This window comes from Ceratotherium simum, chromosome 35 (genome assembly GCF_057802395.1).
Source record: "Ceratotherium simum simum isolate JZ-2026a chromosome 35, ASM5780239v1, whole genome shotgun sequence".
In the NCBI taxonomy this organism is placed as follows: domain Eukaryota; kingdom Metazoa; phylum Chordata; class Mammalia; order Perissodactyla; family Rhinocerotidae; genus Ceratotherium; species Ceratotherium simum.
The window spans coordinates 3,474,576-3,495,459 of NC_141934.1; the positions used below are offsets into that span (position 1 = coordinate 3,474,576).

General features: G+C 41.2%; 1 protein-coding gene across 3 annotated transcripts in view; it reads left to right on the forward strand.

Moving 5' to 3' along the window:
- Nucleotides 1-20,884, forward strand: part of SPECC1L (sperm antigen with calponin homology and coiled-coil domains 1 like) — a 157,367-nt gene that overhangs the window by 81,113 nt on the left and 55,370 nt on the right. For all 3 annotated transcript variants that reach the window (XM_014797330.2, XM_087423844.1, XM_087423843.1), the window contains 3 exons: nucleotides 3,676-3,766; nucleotides 17,026-17,109; nucleotides 19,766-19,922. In XM_014797330.2, coding sequence (XP_014652816.1) covers nucleotides 3,676-3,766; nucleotides 17,026-17,109; nucleotides 19,766-19,922 — 332 coding nt within the window. The remainder of the gene's footprint in view (nucleotides 1-3,675; nucleotides 3,767-17,025; nucleotides 17,110-19,765; nucleotides 19,923-20,884) is intronic.

Sequence of the window (20,884 nt, forward strand, 5' to 3'; positions counted from 1 at the left end):
TATATGCTATTAATCAAACTTTTTCTAAAGACCTGAAGATATAAATAAAAACACGATAAAGGTGCAAAATATAATAAACTTCAAATAAGGTGAAGTTTCTCTAAGTAGTGTTTGTCAGTTGAAGTTTAACGTACAAGGAATGTACATCACTTTGTAAACTTTGTAAAGATAAGAGGTGAAAAATTGCCTCTTTCTAACTTGAAAAAAACTAATAATTACAAGTCACATTCAGTGTCTTTTTAGTACTTGATTATTTAGCACAGTGCTTCTCAAATCTACTTGTGCATAAAAATCATGTGGAGAGTTTTTAAACAAATAGATTCCCAGGCTTCACCCCAGTGAACAAGAATCTCTGGGGAATACAGCCCGAGACTGGGATTGTTACTTATTTACGAAACTCCCTGAGTGGGAATCCCACTTCTGGCTATGAGGGAGTAACGGGCTGGATTATTCTGCCACCATAAGCAACTAGAAAGCTAGACAACATATAGGAAGCAGTTATATTCAGATATTGTACAACAGGCAGAAATGAGGTAGGTCCTACTATGGCCCACACTTTTTCTGTTGGCATTTTCCAGATGGTGGTGCAGGGAGGATGAACCCAAATGGAGCGGGGAAGGAGAAACCAATTGGATCTGAGGAGATGCAGATCAGTGTTCAGGGAGAATGAGAGTGCTAGAATTTGTGGGGCAGAGTACCTGCGAGGAGGGACCTGTGCAGAAAAGGGGATCTAGAACTCTGCAGAGGCATCCCTTTGAGTCTTTTCTGAATCCCAGTCTGCACACGCACAGGGAGAACCCCTACAAAGCTGGTCAAGAACAGTTTCCCAGGAAAGAACAGTGGCCAGGGAGCTGTCAGACAAACCGTACTTCACACAGAGCAGGGAATCATTTGAGTTCCCACTGGCTACTGTGGCAAAACCTCTTTGAATATTTGCAGCATTCATTAGAGACTCCCAAGGGCCACACCGTAAAGTGAAACTAAATAGCCCTAGAGTAAACACTATTCTAGACCTGCCCTAAATGGCCTTAAAAGTAAGCCTCAAAAGGACCAGTGAGATCCATAAGTAACTGGGGAAGGCACCCTCTGAAATGCTTCCCAGTGGTCCACACCTCCTGGTAGTCATGCTCTTGTGTAGTCTGCTCCTCCTGAGGGTTGGCTGGACTTCATGACTAGCTTCTGATGAATAGAATGTGGCAGGAGTGCTGGGATGTCACTTATAAGGTAAAGTTATGAAAAGATAGCTTCTGTCTTGAGTACTTATCTTGCTGTCACTTAGATCCAGTCACTCTAGTGAACAGTCGGAAATTGAAATATTTAGCAATAAATTTAATAAAATATTGTGTAAGACCTATACAATGAAAACTGTAAAATATTGCCAAGAGAAGTTAAAGAAGTAATAAATGGAAAGATGCATCCTATGCATGGATTGGGAGACTCAATATTGTTAATATCTTGCAGTTCTCTCTCACATTGATCTCTGGATTCAACAGAATCCCAATTACAAACTCAGCACCCTATTTTGTAGAAACTGATAATGTAATTTTAAATTTATATGGAAATTCAGAAGACTCTGAATATCCACAGCATCTGGGGGAAGAAAAAGAAACAAGTTTGAGGACTTACACTACTTGATTTTAGTACTTAGTGTAATCCAGACAGTGTGGTACTGATAGAAGTTTAAATGTAGGCATTAGATCAGTGGACTAGGTAGAGAATTCAGAGATAGGTCAATTGATTTTCCACAAAGGTGCCAAGGTAGTTCAGTGGGAGAGGAATAGCCTTTTCAACAAAGTATTCTGGGACAACTAGATATCCGTAGGGGAAAAAAAAAACCACAACTCTTACCTCATAGCATTTATAAAAATTGAAATTTGCTATAGACCTAAATGTAAAAGCTAAAACTGCAAAACTTCTAGATGAAACCATTAGAGAAAATCTTCAAGAAGGCAAAGATTTCTTTTTGGGACACAAAAGAGAATGTACCATGGGGGCCACCCCTGTGGCATAGTGGTTAATGTGGTGCACTGCTCTTCGGTGGCCTGGGTTCGCGGGTTCCGATCCCGGGTGCAGACCTACACAACTCATCAGCTGAGCTGAGGTGGCGACCCATATATAAAGTGGAGGAAGATTGGCACAGATGTTAGGTCAGGGCTAATCTTCCTCAAAAAAAAAAAAAAAAAAGAACCATAAAAGAAAATTGATAAATTGGGCATAAAATTTAAAATTTCTCTGAAAGACGTTAAGAAAATGAAAAGACAAGTTACAGACTGGGAAGAATATATTTACAATACATTTATCTGTCAAAAGACTTGTATTCAAAGAAGACTTGTTTGTCTTCAACCCAATAAATAATAGACAAAAGATTTTAAAAGTCCCTTCCCAAGAGAAGTTACATGAATGGCCAATAAACACATGAAAAGATGCTCAACATCGTTAGTCACTGGGGAAATGAAAATCAAATCCACGATGAGATGTTAGCACACACCCTTTAGTATGGCTAAAATTAATGGCAGGCCCCGTGGCGTAGCGGTTAAGTGCGCACGCTCCGCTGCTGGTGACCTGGGTTCGGATCCCGGGTGCGCACCGACGCACCGCTTGTCAAGCCATGCTGTGGCGGCGTCCCATATAAAGTGGAGGAAGATGGGCACGGATGTTAGCCCAGGGCCAGTCTTCCTCAGCAAAAAGAGGAGGATTGGCATGGGTGTTAGCTCAGGGCTGATCTTCCTCACACACACACAAAAAAAGATGGCTAAAATTAAAAGACTATATCAGGTGTTGGTAAGGTTTTGGACTTTCTACTGGGAACATGACGGGAGTAGATAGAAGTTAGCTAGATAATAAAGCACTAGGGAAAGCTGAGAAAATAAGCGGGGGGAAAACAGATGGGAAACAGCACAGTCTGTGTGGAGATAAGTAATTTGGAGGTTTGAACATTACCTAGAGGTGGCAGGAGATGAAGCAGAAGAACTGAGAGGTTTTAAGTATTTGGTGGATACTTCTGGCTGCATGTAGATGGATCTGTGTATAAGACTGGAGATGAGGAAGCTGTGACAAAGCTGGTGGGGTAGTGCTGAATTAAGATGACAGGTTGTATGGGTACAGTTGTAGTAGGAGAGTTAGTGGGTAGCGGGAACAGAATTGAGATCTACTTGGAACCAGTGCGTGAATGGCCCATAAAAGTACAATAACAGCACATCCATAGTTTGCTCGCTAATTAGCATGTGATATTTAAGAATTCTCTTTAAACCGAAGATTGAGATTATACTCAGAATACCAGTGGTACCAGGGGTCGGTGATATGGAGTCGGGGAGGGGGAGAGAGGGTATGACTGTAAAATGGCCAAAGGAGGGATACTTACTGCGATGGAAATGTTCTGTGTCTTGATGACATCAATGGCAATATACTGGTTGTAATGTTATACTATAGATGTTACCATTGGGGGAAACCAAGTAAAGGGCACGTGGGATCTTTCTGTGTTAATTTTTTAAATAGTATTTTGATCACATTATATGCCTATAAGAGTGTGTGTGTGTGTTAGCCTTATTGTAATGTGTATGGAAGGAACTATGCAAATCCATAAGTAAATGTTTATTCACTGCAACATTTACTTTCTTTGTAAGTCCCAGCTCTAGATTTAACCTGACTTTGACTCTGTTTATCTTCTGATTTCAGAGACATTCCATAAGTGGACCAATCTCTACATCCAAACCCCTGACAGCCCTGTCAGATAAGAGACCAAACTATGGAGAAATCCCTGTTCAAGGTACATCTCATCTGTTGCAGTGTTTCACTTTTTGTTATTAATTTTTTGATTCTCCTGACGTTTTTGGCTAACTAAGTTGTTATTTTCTTTGTTCTTGACATTATTTCAACCAATCTGGTATACATCTTTATCAGAAGTTTACTAATAATATGTCTTAATTACAGATGGGTAACTCATCTTGGAAGACAGCTCTCTCACAGCATTAGCATAGGTAATAGAGAGTGCACCCCATTGCTAGGCACTGTGTTTTCATAGTTCTTCATAGGGTAGGTATTATTATCTGTATTTTACAGATAGTAAAAATGAGGTTTCAAATAGTTAAATAACACAGGTTAACCTAGTTAATGAAGAGTAGGTGGAGGCAGCCTGACTCCAGAGCCCATTCTTTTAATCTCTGTGCTCTGCATTGTTCATAAGAGGAAACTGAGACTCTGAAAGATGAGGTCCAGCAATTCTTTTGTGCACTCGTGAGGGGGCTTACCTGTTGTCACGCAGCTCTTTGTGATAGCAGCACCAGAACCCAAGTCTCCTGCCTTTCGAGGTCAGGGCTCCTTCTCTTAGCCCATACTGCCTTTTTTTTTTTTTTTTTTTTTTTAAGATTTTATTTATTTATTTTTCCCCCAAAGCCCCAGTACATAGTTGTCTGTCATAGCTGCACATCCTTCTAGTTGCTGTATGTGGGACGCGGCCTCAGCATGGCTGGAGGAGTGGTGCCTTGGTGCGCACCCGGGATCCGAACCCGGGCCGCCGGCAGCGGAGCGCACGCACTTAACCGCTAAGCCACGGGGCCGGCCCCATACTGCCTTTTTATGTGTGGTGCTGTGAAAGGCAGCACCTCATTTGGGAGAGGTGTGGTGCTGCTCAGCAGTTGTGTGTGTCACTCAGGAGCCTAGGGCTCCACTTAGCTGATGCAGGCCAGTCTCCTCTGTGCATTCTCCTGGGCATGGAAGTTAGATTCTGTGGGTGAGACTACAAGGTTTCGATAGGTGTGGGGAAGAAATAAGCAGACTTGTGTGAATTATTCCCTTAAAGAACCTAGGGGACCGGCTCCATGGGCTCCGTGTAGCACCCGTGCAGGAAGAGTTCAGTTTGGCAGCTGAACTGGCCCTGTCCTTGCCAGTCTTGGATGTTCAGATAAGCTGGTTGTGCACACATTTAGGGACAATGGAAGACAAGATGCTGCTGTTGCTACCTTCCCTGCACAAAGACTTGCCTTTTACCCCTGCTTCTTGGCTTCTGATTTATTCATCAATTATGACCTGAGGTCTTTTTTCCCCTCAGAAGATCCTCTTGCTAAGAGAACAAATAGTGGAAGGTTTAAAGTCTCTCTTTACATCTTTTACCATGTTCCCAACCTCGCTTCCCAGATGGATCCATCAAGGATTATGTATGTGTATGGTGTGTAGATCATTGGACTCATGTGTCCTGGCTATTGGCCTCTTGTGATGCTGTTTCCTGGTCTGTGAATTGGGAATAATCACGAATACCCGGCTCACGGGATTCGTAAATCCTCTCTTCCCAGGCTCTGCACTCAGGCTCTCACCCTACCGTTCCCCCGCAGCTGCTTTCGTTGAAGTTGTCGGTGACACTGTGCCCTAACCTGGTGAGCTCTCAGTCCTAGTCTGATGTGAACTGTTGGCAGCATTTAGCCCTGTTGAGTACTCCCTCTTCCAGGATGTTCTTTTTGGTTTTCATGACCCACACTTTTGCATCTCTTCCTCCCTCCCTGGCCGCTCCTCTGTTTCCTGTGCTCGTTTCTCCTCCCTGACCTGTAAGTGATGGTGTGCTCCAGAGCTCAGTCTCAGCCTCTCTTCTTGTCTGTCTGTACTCACTCTGTGATTGCATCCTGTCTCATGGCTTTAACTACTCTTCGTCACATTGATATCTCCAACCTGTTCTTTCCACTGGACTCCAGACTCATATATCCAATTGCCTACTTGACATCTCCATTTTGATATTGAATATTCTCAGACTGAGTGTGTCCAGGACAAGATTCCCACATTTCCCAAATTTGTTCTATCTGTAATTTGTCTTCTCCATTGCAGTTATTGTCAGTTTCATCCTCCAGAAAGCTTGGAGTCATCCCTAACTCCTTTCTTTATCTTAGATCCCATATCAGAGATCTGTTCAGTTCCTTGAGAAATGCTATTGACTCTACTTTCAAAATATATCCAGACTCAGAGCATTGCTCTTCCCTCTGCTACCACATCCTTGCTCTAAGCCACCGTCATCTGGATTCTGGCAAAAGATTCCTAGTCCCCCTCGCAATCTATTCTTAACCCTAGAGTCAGCGTAATCTTGAAGAATATAAATTGGAGCATGTCATTTTACTCAAAACCCTCCACTAGCTCCTCATTTCTTTCAGAAGAAAAGCTAGGGCCGGCCCCGTGGCTTAGCGGTTAAGTGCACGCGCTCCGCTACTGGCGGCCCCGGTTCCGATCCTGGGTGTGCACCGACGCACCGCTTCTCCAGCCATGCTGAGGCCACGTCCCACACACAGCAACTAGAAGGATGTGCAACTATGACATACAACTATCTACTGGGGCTTTGGGGAAGGAAAAAAAAAGGAGGAGGATTGGCAATAGATGTTAGCTCAGAGCCGGTCTTCCTCAGCGAAAGGAGGAGGATTAGCACAGATGTTAGCTCAGGGCTGATCTCCCTCACAAACAAAAAAAAAAAAACAAAAAAAGCTAGAGTTCTCCCACTGGCCTCCAGACTCCCCAGCCTGGCCTCAGTTGCCTCTCTGGCTTTGCCACTTTTCTTTCTTGGTCACCTTGCCCAGCCACGCAGGCTTCCTTGTTGTCCCCTGGGCGCTTGTGGACACTCTTGACTTAGGAACCTTGCACTGGCTCTTTCTCTGCTGGAATACTCTGTCCAGGTGTCCAGATAGCTCACTCCTGCTCTCCTTCAAGGCTTTGCTCAAATCTCACCTTAGCCCTGAGCACCATATTTAAAATTGTAAACCACTCTCTCCTCCACACATCCCTTTGCCTAATTTCTCTCCCCTTTAAAAAATTTCTTTAACCTTAGTACTTATCCCTTCTGGCATACTATATAATTTACTTATCTGCCACTTTGTCTGCCTCCCTCGATCACGAGGTCTATGAGGTCAGGCATTTGTGTCTTGTTCACGGAGGCATATTCAGCACATGTAATAGTACAGGCATATACCTCAGAGATATTGTGGGTTCGGTTCCAGACCACTGCAGTCAAGTGACTATCACAATAAAGCAAGTCACGAGAATTTTTTGGTTTCCCAGTGCATATAAGTTAGGTTTATACTATACTGTAGTCTATTAAGTGTGCAATGGCATTATGTCTAAAAAAATAATGTATACCTTAACAAAATGTGACACAGAGACACGAAGTGAGCAAATGCTGTTGGAAAAATGGCACCAATAGACTTGCTCGATGCAGGGTTGCCACAAACTTTTAATTTGTAAAAAACAGAGTATCTGTGAAGTGCAGTAAAGCGAAGTGCAATAAAATGAGGTATGCCTATATTGGGCTCTAGATAAAAAATTGTGAGATGAGTGAATGAAATACAAGTTAAAGCATGTAAAGTGCTTAGCACAAATTTTAGCCCATAGTAAATGCTCACTGTTAGATTTTATTACTATTATGTGTGAACTTTTTCTTAGCAGCACAAGTGGCTGAGAATGATAGTTCTTTATTGTCTATGAGTAAAAGATTTGAATTCATTGCAAGGCAACCAAAGTCTGCAGGATTTTGCTTAGCTGCCAACAAGTAGCTGTGAGACAGCACCAATACACGTTATGTTCTGGGCATCTTTAAAAAGCTGCATGTGTTGAGGGCAAAGATGGAAGCTAAGGGTTCAGGAGCACTCCCACTTGGCTGCCTGTTACGTGTGCCCCAGTTCTGTCAATAAAGTCAGCCTTTTGACCTACAGTAGGAGCCAGGAGCCAGGATGCCACAGTCTTTGAAAGTATGTATAGCCCTGGACTTGTGATAGCCCTGTGGGAGAGACTCTTGTCTGGATTGCATTGAGGTGATCCTGGGAGACCAGAGAATACTGAGTCCCCAGGCCCCAGCTGGCCTCGGAGGAGGGTGGGGATTATCCAGTGAGAAATGACCCAGGGCTTTTCCAAGCCTCCTGAAGCCTACCCTTAGAGCCTTCTCCTGTTTCAATGGCTACCTTCTAGACTCTTTTTGATCAGCTCACAGCAGGGTAGGGATTGTCAGAGAAAGGCAGCACCAGCAATATTTCTCGAACTTACCTATTGATAAGACTTACCTGAGTCACATGGTAAAATATGGAATCTTGGGCCTCACCTCAGATCTGTTGACATGGACTCTACAGGAAAGGGAGCTGGGAAACTTCATTTTCACAAGCACTCCAAGTGATTCTTAGAAAAGGACAAATTTGGGAAACTGGGCAAAGAATACTGTTTAATTTTTCCTATTACTTTGGCTTTTGTGGGTGGAGATTGGGGTGTGGAAGGGCCATAGACCAAGTTTGTTGAAGAGACAGACTAAATGTGTTAAGTGTCTTTAGGGCTCTGCTGAATTAAACCTTTTCCTGGCTCTCCTCGTTTTATTATCTGGTAATGCATCAGATGATAATGCCATTGGGCATGGGGTGTGTGCAGTCAGTCTGTGTTAACGCTGGTCTAATTCTCCTCTTCAGTCTGTTATAATGCCTTAATGGGGCTTAGTTGAAACAGTGCAAATACAAGGGGGAGAGGAAAACACACTTAGGTGAATTTTTATCTGAGAGTTTGTTGATAGTGTGACGTTTTATTTTAAATGGTCACTAGAGAAAGAAACCACTTACAAAACTAAGAACAACCAAATTATTCTTGGTCATAAAAAGCCACCGTAGTTATCCAAACTGATAATAAAGTAGAATTTTCGAGCTCTGTATTGAACTGCTTTTCTTCCTTGATTGTCTCTTTTATCTTGGCATAAATCAAAAAACGCAGTCTATAATTTTCATTTTGAAAGTTTCCATGGCTTCATTACTAAAATTTAAGAAGGTGCTGCCTCTAGTTCTACCACACTTAACTTAGAGAATTTGTTGTTGTTTTGTGCAGTTAAGCATTTTATTATAGGTGCGGTTTTTTGTTTGTTCTGTTTTAGCATTGTGCTTGTATGTCAGTTGCTGGAAGATGTTTCAGACCAGAGAAATCTTATTATAAATGGACTAATCAAATGCTCTTTTGTTGGTATTGTTGTCGGGAGTTCAATTAAATGGTTAGGGTCATGACTGGTGCCGCCTCAGTGAATCTTTGTAGTTAGTATGTGAACTAGTGTTTGTGACCTAAGCAGGAAGCGGTAATCTGCCACCAGGTACATGGATATAGGTAGTTGAAAAGGTCTTTACTGTCCCCACTTGCACAGTGATCTTATGAAGTCCAGAGTGTTAAGCCAAGACCTTGACTGTATGGTGCAGCTGGTTGGGAGCCTGGGGTTGCCCAGCATCAGTGTGACCTTGTGAGTGTCATGACGGTCTCGTCAGCTCAGACACAGGTATCTGAGAATGTTGATTAGTCCAAGTGTAGTCATATTCTGCAAAGAAAGTCATACTTATTATCTGTCTAAACTGTATTACTTGAGGCTAGAGATGTAAAAATATTTTAAAACTCAGTATTTTGAGAAGATTGCTTTATGGTAAGGGTACATATGATAAATGTGTACAAAGTTAGGAGGTTTTACTAGAAAGCCAAACCTTTGTTAAAAGTTATTATATCTTTTAAGTTAAAATAAAGAAAAGAAAAGGAATCTTCTGTTAAAAAAGTTTCACAGCGATTTTCATTCTCCAAAAGGTAGATCTAAATCAGATTCTGGCTTAGCTCTGTATGCAGCCCTAACAGGGAGATTCCCAGGAGAATTCCAGTAGCTACCCTACCCACCTGTATGTACAGTCTAATGGAGGTCTGTTCACTTCTAAAGGTTTTTCCTCCCCCTTTTTCCTTCTCTTTTCTGTGGTTCTTGGTATTTGTCTTGATAAACCAAAGTATCTACGCTCCTATTTTTTTCCAAAATATTATTATGAAAATTTTCAAACATACAGAAAAGTTGAAAGAAATTCTATAATAAATAGCCACACTCACTACCTAGATTCTACAGCGTTTTGCTGTATTCACTTTATCACTTATTCACGTGTTTATCCATCCCTCTATCCTTCAGTCCATCTTTTTTTTTTTAATGCTTTTTCAAGGTAATTTGCAATCACTACGCTTCAGCATGCGTAGCAATGTTTGTTTAAGGTATTCCCTCTGTCTTTAAACTCTTTCTTTTGAGATAAGTTTAGATATACGAAAGAGTTGCAAAAATATTAGAGTTCTCTTATACCCTTCACCCAGCTTCCCGTATGTGAACATTCTACATAACCATAGAACAATTACAAAAATGAGAAATTAATATTGGTAAATTTTTATTAACTAAACCACAAACTTTATTTGGATTTCATTTTATTTGGATTTTTCCACTGATATTCTTTTTCTATTCTAGGATCAAATCTAGGATCCCACTTTGCATTTAGTTGTCTTAAGTCTCTGCCAGTTTGCAACACTTCTCAGTCTTGCCCTGTCTTTCATGATCTTGACACTTTTGAAGAATACTAGTCAGTTAATTTTTAGAATCTCTCTCCGTATGAGTTTGTCTGATATTTTCTCCTCATTGGGTTGGGGTTTATATTACTAGAAAGGATACCACGGAAGTGATGTGCCCTCTTAAGTGATTCATATCAAGGGGCACGTGATGTCAGTATGTTTTATTACTGGTGATGTTGACCTTGATCACTTGGTGAAGGTGGTTGTCTGCCAGTAATTAATAAATCCCATTTCTGCTTAAACTTTCTCCCATTAATTTTAGCATCTGTTTATGCATTTTGCTTGCAACAGTTATTATTGTGGTGTTCTAGTGGTGATTTTCTATTTCCTCATTTCTTCTGAAGGAATTATTTATATTATTATACTTGTTATATTTATAGCATTTGTTTATATTAGTGTAGACTCATGGATATTTATCTTATTCTTTAGGTTGATTACTTATTTTGTTGCTCAAGTTATTCCAACTTTGGCCATTGGGAGCTCTTTCGCATTGACTCCTTGCTCTTTTGATGGACCCACACAAAGCACTTTCTTACTTTCGGGCGCCACAAAATGCTCCAGACCTGTTTTTTTTCCTGTACCAGCTCTGGAATCAACCATTTTTCCAAGGAGCCCTGGTTACTTTTATTAGAGAATAGTATTTAGAAAATAAGATCCGGGTGCTAGATGTGCTTATTCCTACTAGAGGCTCCACTGCCTCTAGTCCCTCTCTGGATAGAGCTAGGAAAATTGTTTGTTTGCATGTATACCAACCCAGTAATACACACATGTAACTATTGTTTCTGTATCTCTCTCTCTGTCAAAAACCATGAGCTGCTTCTGATGCCTCTGACTCTAAGCCAGCACCAAAGGGTGCCTTCTAGCCTTTTCCCTTTCCTTATTTATAACTTCTTTATCTTGATAGTGAGAAACCTGGCTCTCATTATCTACAGTATATTTGCTTATTTGTTTAGCCCTAGTGTCAGTATGCAGTAGTTTCAAGATTGCTAAACATATCCCTGTGAGAAGCAAATTTACAGAGTACAGTGTTTGTGTACAGTTCTTTTTGTGTTTAGCCTTAGAGTATCCAGTCAAAATACCTTTTTTCCCAGTTACTTAGGTCAGCTCCTTTTCTCACCACTCCCTTCAGTGTGGTTATGTTATGCCTGTGTAATACAGTTACATTAATTTTGTCACAGTCTGCATTCCACCCCCCCCATTCCAGCTGATTAAAAAAAATTATATACACCAAAATTCACTCTTTGTTCTGTGCATTATAGGATGTTTAGCAGCATCCCTGGCCTCTACCCACTAGACAGAAAGCACCTCCTAGGGCGCCAGTGGCACCTCCCCCTCACCAGTTGTGACAACCAAAAATGCCTCAAGACATTGACATGTTGGCAAAATTGCTACCAGTTGAGAACCAAAGACATGGTTCTCACAGTTTTATTTGTCTGATTTCAGCAGAGAGATGGAAACTATAAGTTTCCGTCTTATAAAATCAAATAGGAGATCCTAGCTGATCTTGCATGTTGTCTACTATTTCCATCAGAGGCTTTAACATAGTAATCATAGTTATTTTAAATGCCCTGTTGGATAGTTCCAACATATGTGTCCTATCTGAGTCTGGTTTTATTGATTACTTTGTTTCTTGAGCTGGGTGTATTGTTTTTTTCTTGCTTTTTGTATATTTTATAATTCTTTGATGAAAGCTGGACATCTTGGATAGGACAGTAGATCGATTTTATACCTTACATGGACACCTCTTTCCTTCTGCTAGGTGTTTAATGTGGGTGTGTGAGTTACTCTGCTCAGGAGCTGGGCTGGGTTTGAGCTTTGCTGTTGGTGTGATGTCCTCAGTGCACAATAGGCTTCCAGATGCTCTAGTAATACTTTGTGTTTAGAGTCGGGGCTGGTTTTCCAGAGGGTTTTTCTCAATGTCTGCTCCAATTTCAGCTTTAGACTGTTCTTGGCATTGCATCTCAGAGAGGGCCTGTCTCACACTCTCATAACTCTTTCAGCTGAGATTTCCTGTTTGTTCATTTGTTGAGAACATATTTTCTTTTATAACATTGAGCATATTTGTAATAGCTGCTTCAAAATTCTTTTCTGCTAATTCCAATTCTGCTAATGTCATCTTTGAGTAGGTTTCCATTTCTTTTGAGTATGGGTCACTTTTCCCTTTTCCTTTGTATGTCTAGTAATTTTGGATTGTATCCTGGGCAGTGTGAATCATTATAGAGATTCTGTTTTGTTTCTTTGCAGAAAATTGGGTTTTGTTAGCAAGCAGATAACTTGGCTCACCTCAAACTCCAACCTCTTTCCTTTGGTTGAAATACCTGTTCAGTTATTTTGTCCTTAATTCAACTCCTTGGAATCTGAGTGCTTGTGGATTTCAGAGGTCAGTGAGAGATTTGGGCAGAGTTTTTATGCAGAATTTGAGGCTTTTTTCTTTCTGGTATTTCCCCTTATCCCTCTCTTTCCAGCAGCTTTGGTTGTCCTGAGATATGTCCCCTGCTTCCAGGCAGTAAGGCTGTAGGTTTTCTACCAGATTTTAGCTGTACTACATGGCCTCAACTGGGGCCTACACTCATGCCTACAGCCATAAAACTGGGAAACTCACCCAATGCTATGTCCTTCTTCCAGGTGTGGACTCCTTTCATTTTCTGCCTGCTTTTCATTTCTCTTCAGTGCTTTTAAGTAGTTGATTTTCATATTTTTTCAAGATTTTATAGTTGTTTTCGGCAAGAGCATTGGTCCATTTGGAACTACCCTCTATGAACAGAAGTTGGATATTTAGGCTCTTATTTGTAAACCTACTATTTTGCCTATAAATTTGATTTCGGAAACAATAAAGGAAGAACTGCCTCTACCTGTTTATTTCTATGATTTCTAAAATAAGAGAGAGTTAAGAAGCAGACCTCGTATGCTCATGTTATTGCTACCTGTCTGCTGGAAGTGAACAGAATATCTCCGTGTAGGTTTATCCCTTTATCTGAGCCCTGGATCTCATCCCTTGGGCTTTCACAGATGCTGTTAGCCTCATGCTATTCTTCCCTTCCCCTGTGTCTTCAACTTTACCCTCTCTGCTGGCTCCTCTCCATCATCATTTAAGAATGCTCACATCTCTCTTATGTTAAGAAAAAAACCTCCCTCTCTCCCCTGCTTCCTCCAGCTACTATACTTTCTCTCTTACCCTTGCACAGCTTGTCTCCTTCCTATCTCTCACTCACTCCGCAACACATTCTTACCTTACTTTTGTCCTCGCCAGTGTATGAAATTGCTCTGACCAAAGTTACCATAACCTCCATGTCACCAAGTTCATTTTCACTCCATCAGCTATATGCTGATGATTTCCAAAACTAGGTATTCACTCTGACTTTTCTTCTGAACTCCCTCTCTAACTGCCTGCTCCACATGTCCCTGGGTGTCTCACAGCGTTCTGAAATTCAATGTATTCTCATCTCTTTTCCTCCCATAATACTCTTCCCCTTTCTTATCTCTGTACATGGAACTCCTTCCTTCTCACCTCCATGTCCACTTGGTCAGCAAGTCTGTTGATTCTTCCTAATTGAAGAGCCCTTGAATCTATTTACTTTTCACCATCTCACCTGGTATCACCCAAGTCCAAACCATTCTTATCTCTCCTCTGTACAGTCTAACTCATCATCCTGTGTGCACTATTACCCCTCCAGTCCACTGAAGCCAGAAGGATGCTCACCTAATAAAACCTCCATTGGCTTCTCATTGCCGACAGGGTAAAGTTCAAACTTCTTAATGATTTGCATCGCCTGCATGCTTTGCTCTTGCCTGGTCTGGCCCTCCCAGCCTGCCTTTGCAACCTCAGCTGCTCCTCTTTACCCTCTGCCACCTCACCTGCTCCTTTTTTCCCTCTGCCCTCTGAACATTGCTGTCCTGGATTTCTTTTGGTGTATGCTGAGTGCTCAGCTGGAAACACTCCTCTCCAAGCTCTCCTTTGCCTGTATAAAAGCTATTAATTATCCTTCTAGTCTTAACTCAGATGTCATTTCCTGAGAAGCCTTTCCGGACCTCCTCTTAAGAGCAGGTCACGTCCCTTGCTATGTTCCCGGAGCCCCTTGTACTTGATCTTTCCTAGCATCCCTTACTTGTAATGATTTCTTAAATGTCTGACTTCTGCTCTAGACTCCGAGTTCCACGAGGGCAGGTTTCCTGCCTCCTTTCTTCCTTTCTCTGACCTTTGCAACAAGCCCAGTGCCTAGCAAGTAGTGGACACCCAAATGATTTTTGTTTAATGGATGGATGAAAGACAGGAATAGCTCTATATGGCAATAGAATAGACTCTATTACTATGAAATATAATCTCTCCTGCCTGCCACACTGGACTGTAATACATTAATCTTATTTCCTGAAGAGGGATAAAGTGACAGTTTGACATGAAGATGGAATCTAGCCTGCTTATGTGTAGTAAATGGACACGTGTTCTTCCTGTGACAGGTGCCTCTGAGCAAGTTTGATTCTCACAGTGAAAATACTTCATGAAATGGCAGCAGACTGCATTGTGCCTGTTGAAAATTACCACAAATAATTTTGAAAAGAATAACCTATTGGGGCTTTCAGTACCATTTTGTACATTTTCAGGAAGTAAGTGTTGGTCTATGGTAGGAACTGTCTGCCAAGTTGAGACAGACTTGAATCCTTAGACATGCAATAAGAAGAAGACTTAATCAGGTGTTGGGCAAATGAATCAGCAGTAAATTCTATGAACTTCGTTTCAATTGTGTGCCTTTGTGTGCAGTGTAAAAGAGACAGAAGTAAGGCAACTTAGAAACACTTTCCATGTAGGGAGTGACAAGAGCTTCTGCCTTAGTGGCCACACTCCTTGTTTCGATTCATTTGTCTTTATTACCTTTGTTTTCACTTCTTCATTTGCTGTGTTCTTGGGGAGATTAAGATTTTAGGGAAATGACCAGTTTCATAATTGTAAAATGGAAAATTTGATTAGATTCAAAACGTTAATTTCTGTTTTCTACTATTTCCTTGTTCTGCTTTGTTTTGTCTGTCAGACTTTGCGCATAATATGCTCTTCCTGTGAGGATGAATGCCAGCTGCTGACAGAGTTCAATATTCTGATTGATGCTTGCTTGTAGGCTCTTTGCTCAGAGGTGATCTTTGTTGAAGATAAGAAAGATGTAATGACTCTAGGCTGTGTAAGTCCTATCTTCATTAGGAAAGGAAATCAATCCTTGCTGCTCCCTTCCCCTCCATAGTAGTTTGTAATTACAACCAAATGTTCCTCACATGCTTAGAAAATAAATTTTGGAATAAAAGATGTGCTGTCCTTGAAAGATAATGTCATATGCCATTACTTTTGACATCATGATATTTTGAGAGGGAGTATTTTTTAAATTGTCAGTTCTTAAAAAGAGGTGTTGAATGACCTGTTTGACTAGTGTCCGGTAAATTTTGCCTTTCCCCTTGTTAAAATATGTTTGCTGGGGGGATATCTTGGGCAATGAGACTAATAGTCTTCATTATTTTTTCATATATTGTAAGGGGTGGTGTTTTCCCTCTTCCTAGTCACACATCCCTAACACACCTTGACCGAACACATCTAGTCTGTCCTTTTGCTTGTCGTCCTGGCCTAATGACAGTCTTGTCGGACTTGTAGCCCTAGTAAGAAGTGTGCTGATCTGTGTTTGGGGCTCCCACTACAGGGGTGCAAGTCCTGAGAAAATGGTGTTGAAGCTGGACCCGAAGGATGATAAAGGTAGCCAGGCTAAGGAGGGAATGGAGGAGGAGTATAGGAGGTGAGGGAACAGCTTTTGCCAATGTTCAAGGAACTCAAGAAACTCCAAGACAGCTTGTGTTTGGAAAGTAAGGGAGGAGTAGAACAAGGTGTGGCTGGAAACATAGACGGTAGATGAGTCTGATTGTGTCCTTCACTGAATGCTCGATGTCTGGCGCTTTCTTGTTGTCTTCAGACTAAAGTCCACATACCAGGTCATGAAGGCTCTCGTCAGTCAGCCTCACCCTCACATTACAGCCCCTTTTCCTGCCGCCCTTTCTGTTTTCCTTACACCCCATGTTTTAGCCACACTGGGATTTTATTATTCTCTAACTTGAATGTCCTTTTACCTTTTCTCTGATTCTTGTCTGGCTGAAATACCATTTCCTACCTGTCTTCTCTACGAGTAGAGCCCAGCTTAATGTCATTATGTTGTTGAAGCCTTCCCTCTGCCTGAAATCACAGTGAATGGCTTCTCCCTCTGTGGTTTGATAGCACTTTGTCATTCTGTTGTTCTGATTATCCCATCCTCACTTGTTTGTGGTCGTATGTATGTATGGCTTACCCACTAACTATAGGCATGTAAGGGCAAGGCTTTTATTTAGTTTGAACCTTTAGACCTAGATACAGTAGGGGATCTTTGAATTTTGGTTGAATTGCATCCAAGAGGTAAGTGGCAGTTGATGATTTAGAAGCATTCACCTGTGTCAAATGTATCATTCCCTAGAAATAAAGCATTGAATGTTTTCCCATGTTACTTGTCTACGAATGTTGTTTTGTATAAGTGGGTGGACTCTCTGGGGAATTGAAGCACCCTGGATTGAGAGAGAAGAATGAGCCTCGAGGGTGAGAGGAGTAAAACTCACCTTCTTGCTACTTTTGTTACTTCAAAGTTCAGAGTCAGATTTCTTTATTGTGACCCTTTCCACTTTGTGCAGAGCATCTATTAAGAACATCTTCAACCAGCCGACCTGCTTCTCTGCCGAGAGTACCTGCCATGGAAAGTGCCAAGAACATCTCAGGTAATGACTTTTATCTGAAATTTCCTTAAAAAAAACTCTTCCACAAATTTTAGTAATGGTACTGAGTACTTTCTCTTTAGACTTATTTAACTTTACTTGCTTCTTTAGCTCTTGAGTTGATTTTTTTTCACTCTGAATTTCCTCTATTATATCTTCCAGATTCTATAGAAGTCACATTTCATGGCCCTGATTTAAAAAAAACAAAAACCAAAAACTAGATAGTTCCATTCTTGTAACAAGTAGTTTATTTAGTGCCTAGAGTGGGTTAGATGATGTGCTGAAAATATAGCTTTGTACCAAGTTGGTACAGTTATGAAAGATTAGAATATTTATCCCAAGGCATATCATGACTGTTTTTTTTTTTAAATTTTTATTTATTTATTTTTTTGGTGAGGAAGATTGTCTCTGAGCTAACATCTGTGCCCATCTTCCTCCATTTTGTATGTGGGACGCTGCCATAGCATGGCTTGATGAGTGGCCCATGAACCCTGGGCCACCAAAGTGGAGCACACAAACTTAACCCCTATGTCACCAGGCTGGCCTCAATGACTGTGTTTTTTTTTTTTTTTTTGTGAGGCGATCAGCCCTGTGCTAACATCTGCCAATCCTCCTCTTTTTTTTTTTTTTTTTTTTTTTTGCTGAGGAAGACTGGCCCTGGGCTAACATCCGTGCCCATCTTCCTCCACTTTATATGGGACGCTGCCACAACATGGCTTGCCAAGCAGTGTGTCATTGCGCGTCCGGGATCCGAACCGGTGAACCCTGGGCAGCCGCAGCGGAACGTGCACACTTAACCGCTTGCACCACCAGGCCAGCTCCCTCAATGACTGTTTTTGAAGAGTTATTTCAGAGCATGCTAAAAATTCTCTGGAAGCCAGATTTTTCCAGTATGGTAAAGCCGTCTTGTACTGATGAATTTGGAGAGTTTACTTTGTTTGTCTCCTAGAGCTAACTCTTCAGTTTATCAGTTGTTCACATTATTTTCCCTTTGTGGCCTTTTCTTACCGTTAATTCCTCAACTGGAAAGTGGACCAGGAAAGGAGAAATTCCTATAACCCTGCCTCATAACAGTTAACGTCCCACTTGTATGTGGATTTAAGTTAGTACAGTTTTTTTTTTAATTTTTTTTTTTTAATTTATTTATTTTTCCCTCAAAGCCCCAGTAGATAGTTGTATGTCATAGTTGCACATCCTTCTAGTTGCTGTATGTGGGACACGGTCTCAGCATGGCCGGAGGAGCGATGCGTCGGTGCACGCCCGGGATCTGAACCTGGGCCGCTAGCAGCGGAGCGCACACACTTAACCGCTACGCCACGGGGCCGGCCCAGTTAGTACAGTTTTTATACATCATAACTGGGTCTTTAAATCAGTGAGAAGTCGGGCCAAAATTACCATCCCAAAGCCCAGATCCCAAAGCCTTTTCCTCTAACGGAGTTCTTCCAATTCTTTCTCAGTCTGTTTCCTCTATTTTATATGAAATTATGAAAGGTGTTCTCATCCAATTTCCTAGCACACCACTTAAAAGAAACTGCTGTTTTAGGGCATACAGAGATCTGACATTGAAAGGAAAAACAAGAATTATAAAATTATATCAGAAATATGTAAATGCATCATTCTAATAAGATCATGTAATAAGAGAAAAAATCCATCTCCTCTCGGTCTTTAAAGACATCATTTTACTAATGCAGAGTTATAGTCTGCTTGTGGTTATCCTGAAATCATCAAGAAAAATTTAGCCAATAAAAAGGGGGCAGTTTCAGTATCGGGGAAAAATTGCTGGTGTATAACATTGATTATATTACAACCAGCCCAGAGGTGATAAGTTAATGGCTCCTACATATCCAGCATCTTCTGAGGTGAGAGAGAATTTGTCTGAGGTCAGGAACTTTGTCTCATATCTCACTTCTCACTGTGCTCAGCCCAGCATCATGAGCACCTGCTTGTACTCAGCACATCCTTGCTAGAAAGCTGCTTTTCTTGTGGCTCTGTTGTCAACGGCTGAAGTGGCTACTTGCACTTAACACTTCTCAGAGCTTTCTGTAATTCTAACAAGGTACAATGTCTTACTATGCTGGACTTAGGACTCTTCTGATTGTTTTTATTTCTCAGTAGTTGACTTGATACCTTTTGGTTTTCTGTCTGTCTCATTGATTTATGTTTTTTAAAATATGGCCTGACCCAGAATTAAGTGTAGCCCTATAATGAAGTATCTCTTTCCTTTCCTTTCCCTTAAACAATGTTTTTGGCCAAGTTCAGAAAGGTTTTGTTGATTTCAGTTGTGCATGAGTATTTTTCAGGTATTATTTTAATTAGCCTCTGGTTTTTAGCTTTCTTTGTGATTAAACGAATGTTTGTAGAGTACTCACTGTGTGCTGGGTAGGTCTGTGAGTGTTATAGGGGTGGATAAGACACATTCCTTGCCTTTAGGGAATGTGGGGTTCAGTGCATATTTCAATTACTGTATCTTTTTTACAGTTTTTTTTTTTTAATAAAAAAGTAAACCCTTGCAAGTTATCAGTACGATAAAGAAAATGTTAGTTTTTCCTCCTGTATGGTAATTTCTGCTCTTTTTGGAATCTACTGAAGAAAATGTCTCAAGAACTCAGTTTAAAATGTTTTTGCTATAAAGTGCATAATGACTGTTTTTCACAATCAGTGTCTCGACGAAGTAGTGAAGAGATGAAACGAGACATCTCTGCACCTGAGGGAGCGTCGCCGGCCTCTCTGATGGGGATGGGAACCACATCACCACAGCTTTCCCTTTCCTCCTCTCCCACGGCATCTGTGACCCCCACCACCCGAAGCCGGATAAGGTAGAGAACAGCTAATATTGATGCATTTCATGTGTGCCTTTCCTGGCCTTTTGAGAGTAAATGACCAGGTTGTAAAATAATGGCATTAGAGCACTGATTTTTTTCTTTCTTTGTGTGTTATTAAGTGTTTTCTGATCTCCTTTTCTGTACTGGAATTAGGTAAGATAGCATAGAAGTAAAAAGTGAAATAAAATAAAAGAGATCCTTTCCCAAAGCAGCTGGTGTTTTGGGGGTTTTTTGGTTTTGGTTTTTTAAATTAGAGAACGGTTGAGTACAAAAGTAAGTCTTGTGAAATTTGAATCCTGGGGTGTGGATGGAGTTAAGGGAAGTGTTGGAGTGGGATCGGAGTGGGGCTTTGAAGGTGGTGGATGGGGAGGAGGGCGGGCATTACTGGCAAGGTCAGTGACTTGAGTGATTGTACAAAAAGGATGAGTAAGCGAGGAGTTGGGGGAGCTACCAACTGAGGAGGTGGTGCTGCATATGCAGAGGGGACAGGTACCGAAGACCAGAGGAAGGTGTGTACCTACCATATCCAGGGCAGTGGGAAAAAAGATGGACTAGGTAGGGTTTGGCCAGGCAGTGGAACCTCTTTAAAGTCAAATTGAGTCACTTTGATGTAGTAGCAGCTATAAAGTGGGATAAGTAAATTAATATGAGAGGGCGATTCGAGGATTATTCTATTTCTGGACAAAAGTTGGGGACAGCAAATAAAAGAATATTATAATGTTTCTAGGACAAAGTCATCAATCTGGACCAGGGTGATAGCAGTGGAAATGGTGAAGGGAGGGTTGGACTCAGGAGAGTTTTCAAAGGGAAAGATGATTAATTTCGGCAACAGATTTTTAGAAAAGGAATGAAAGAACGAGAGCTACCGAAGATGGCTCTAATTGTTTAGACTGGGAGCTGAGAATGTGATGCTACATTAATAATTGATAAACAGTACATGAAAATTTAATATTTTA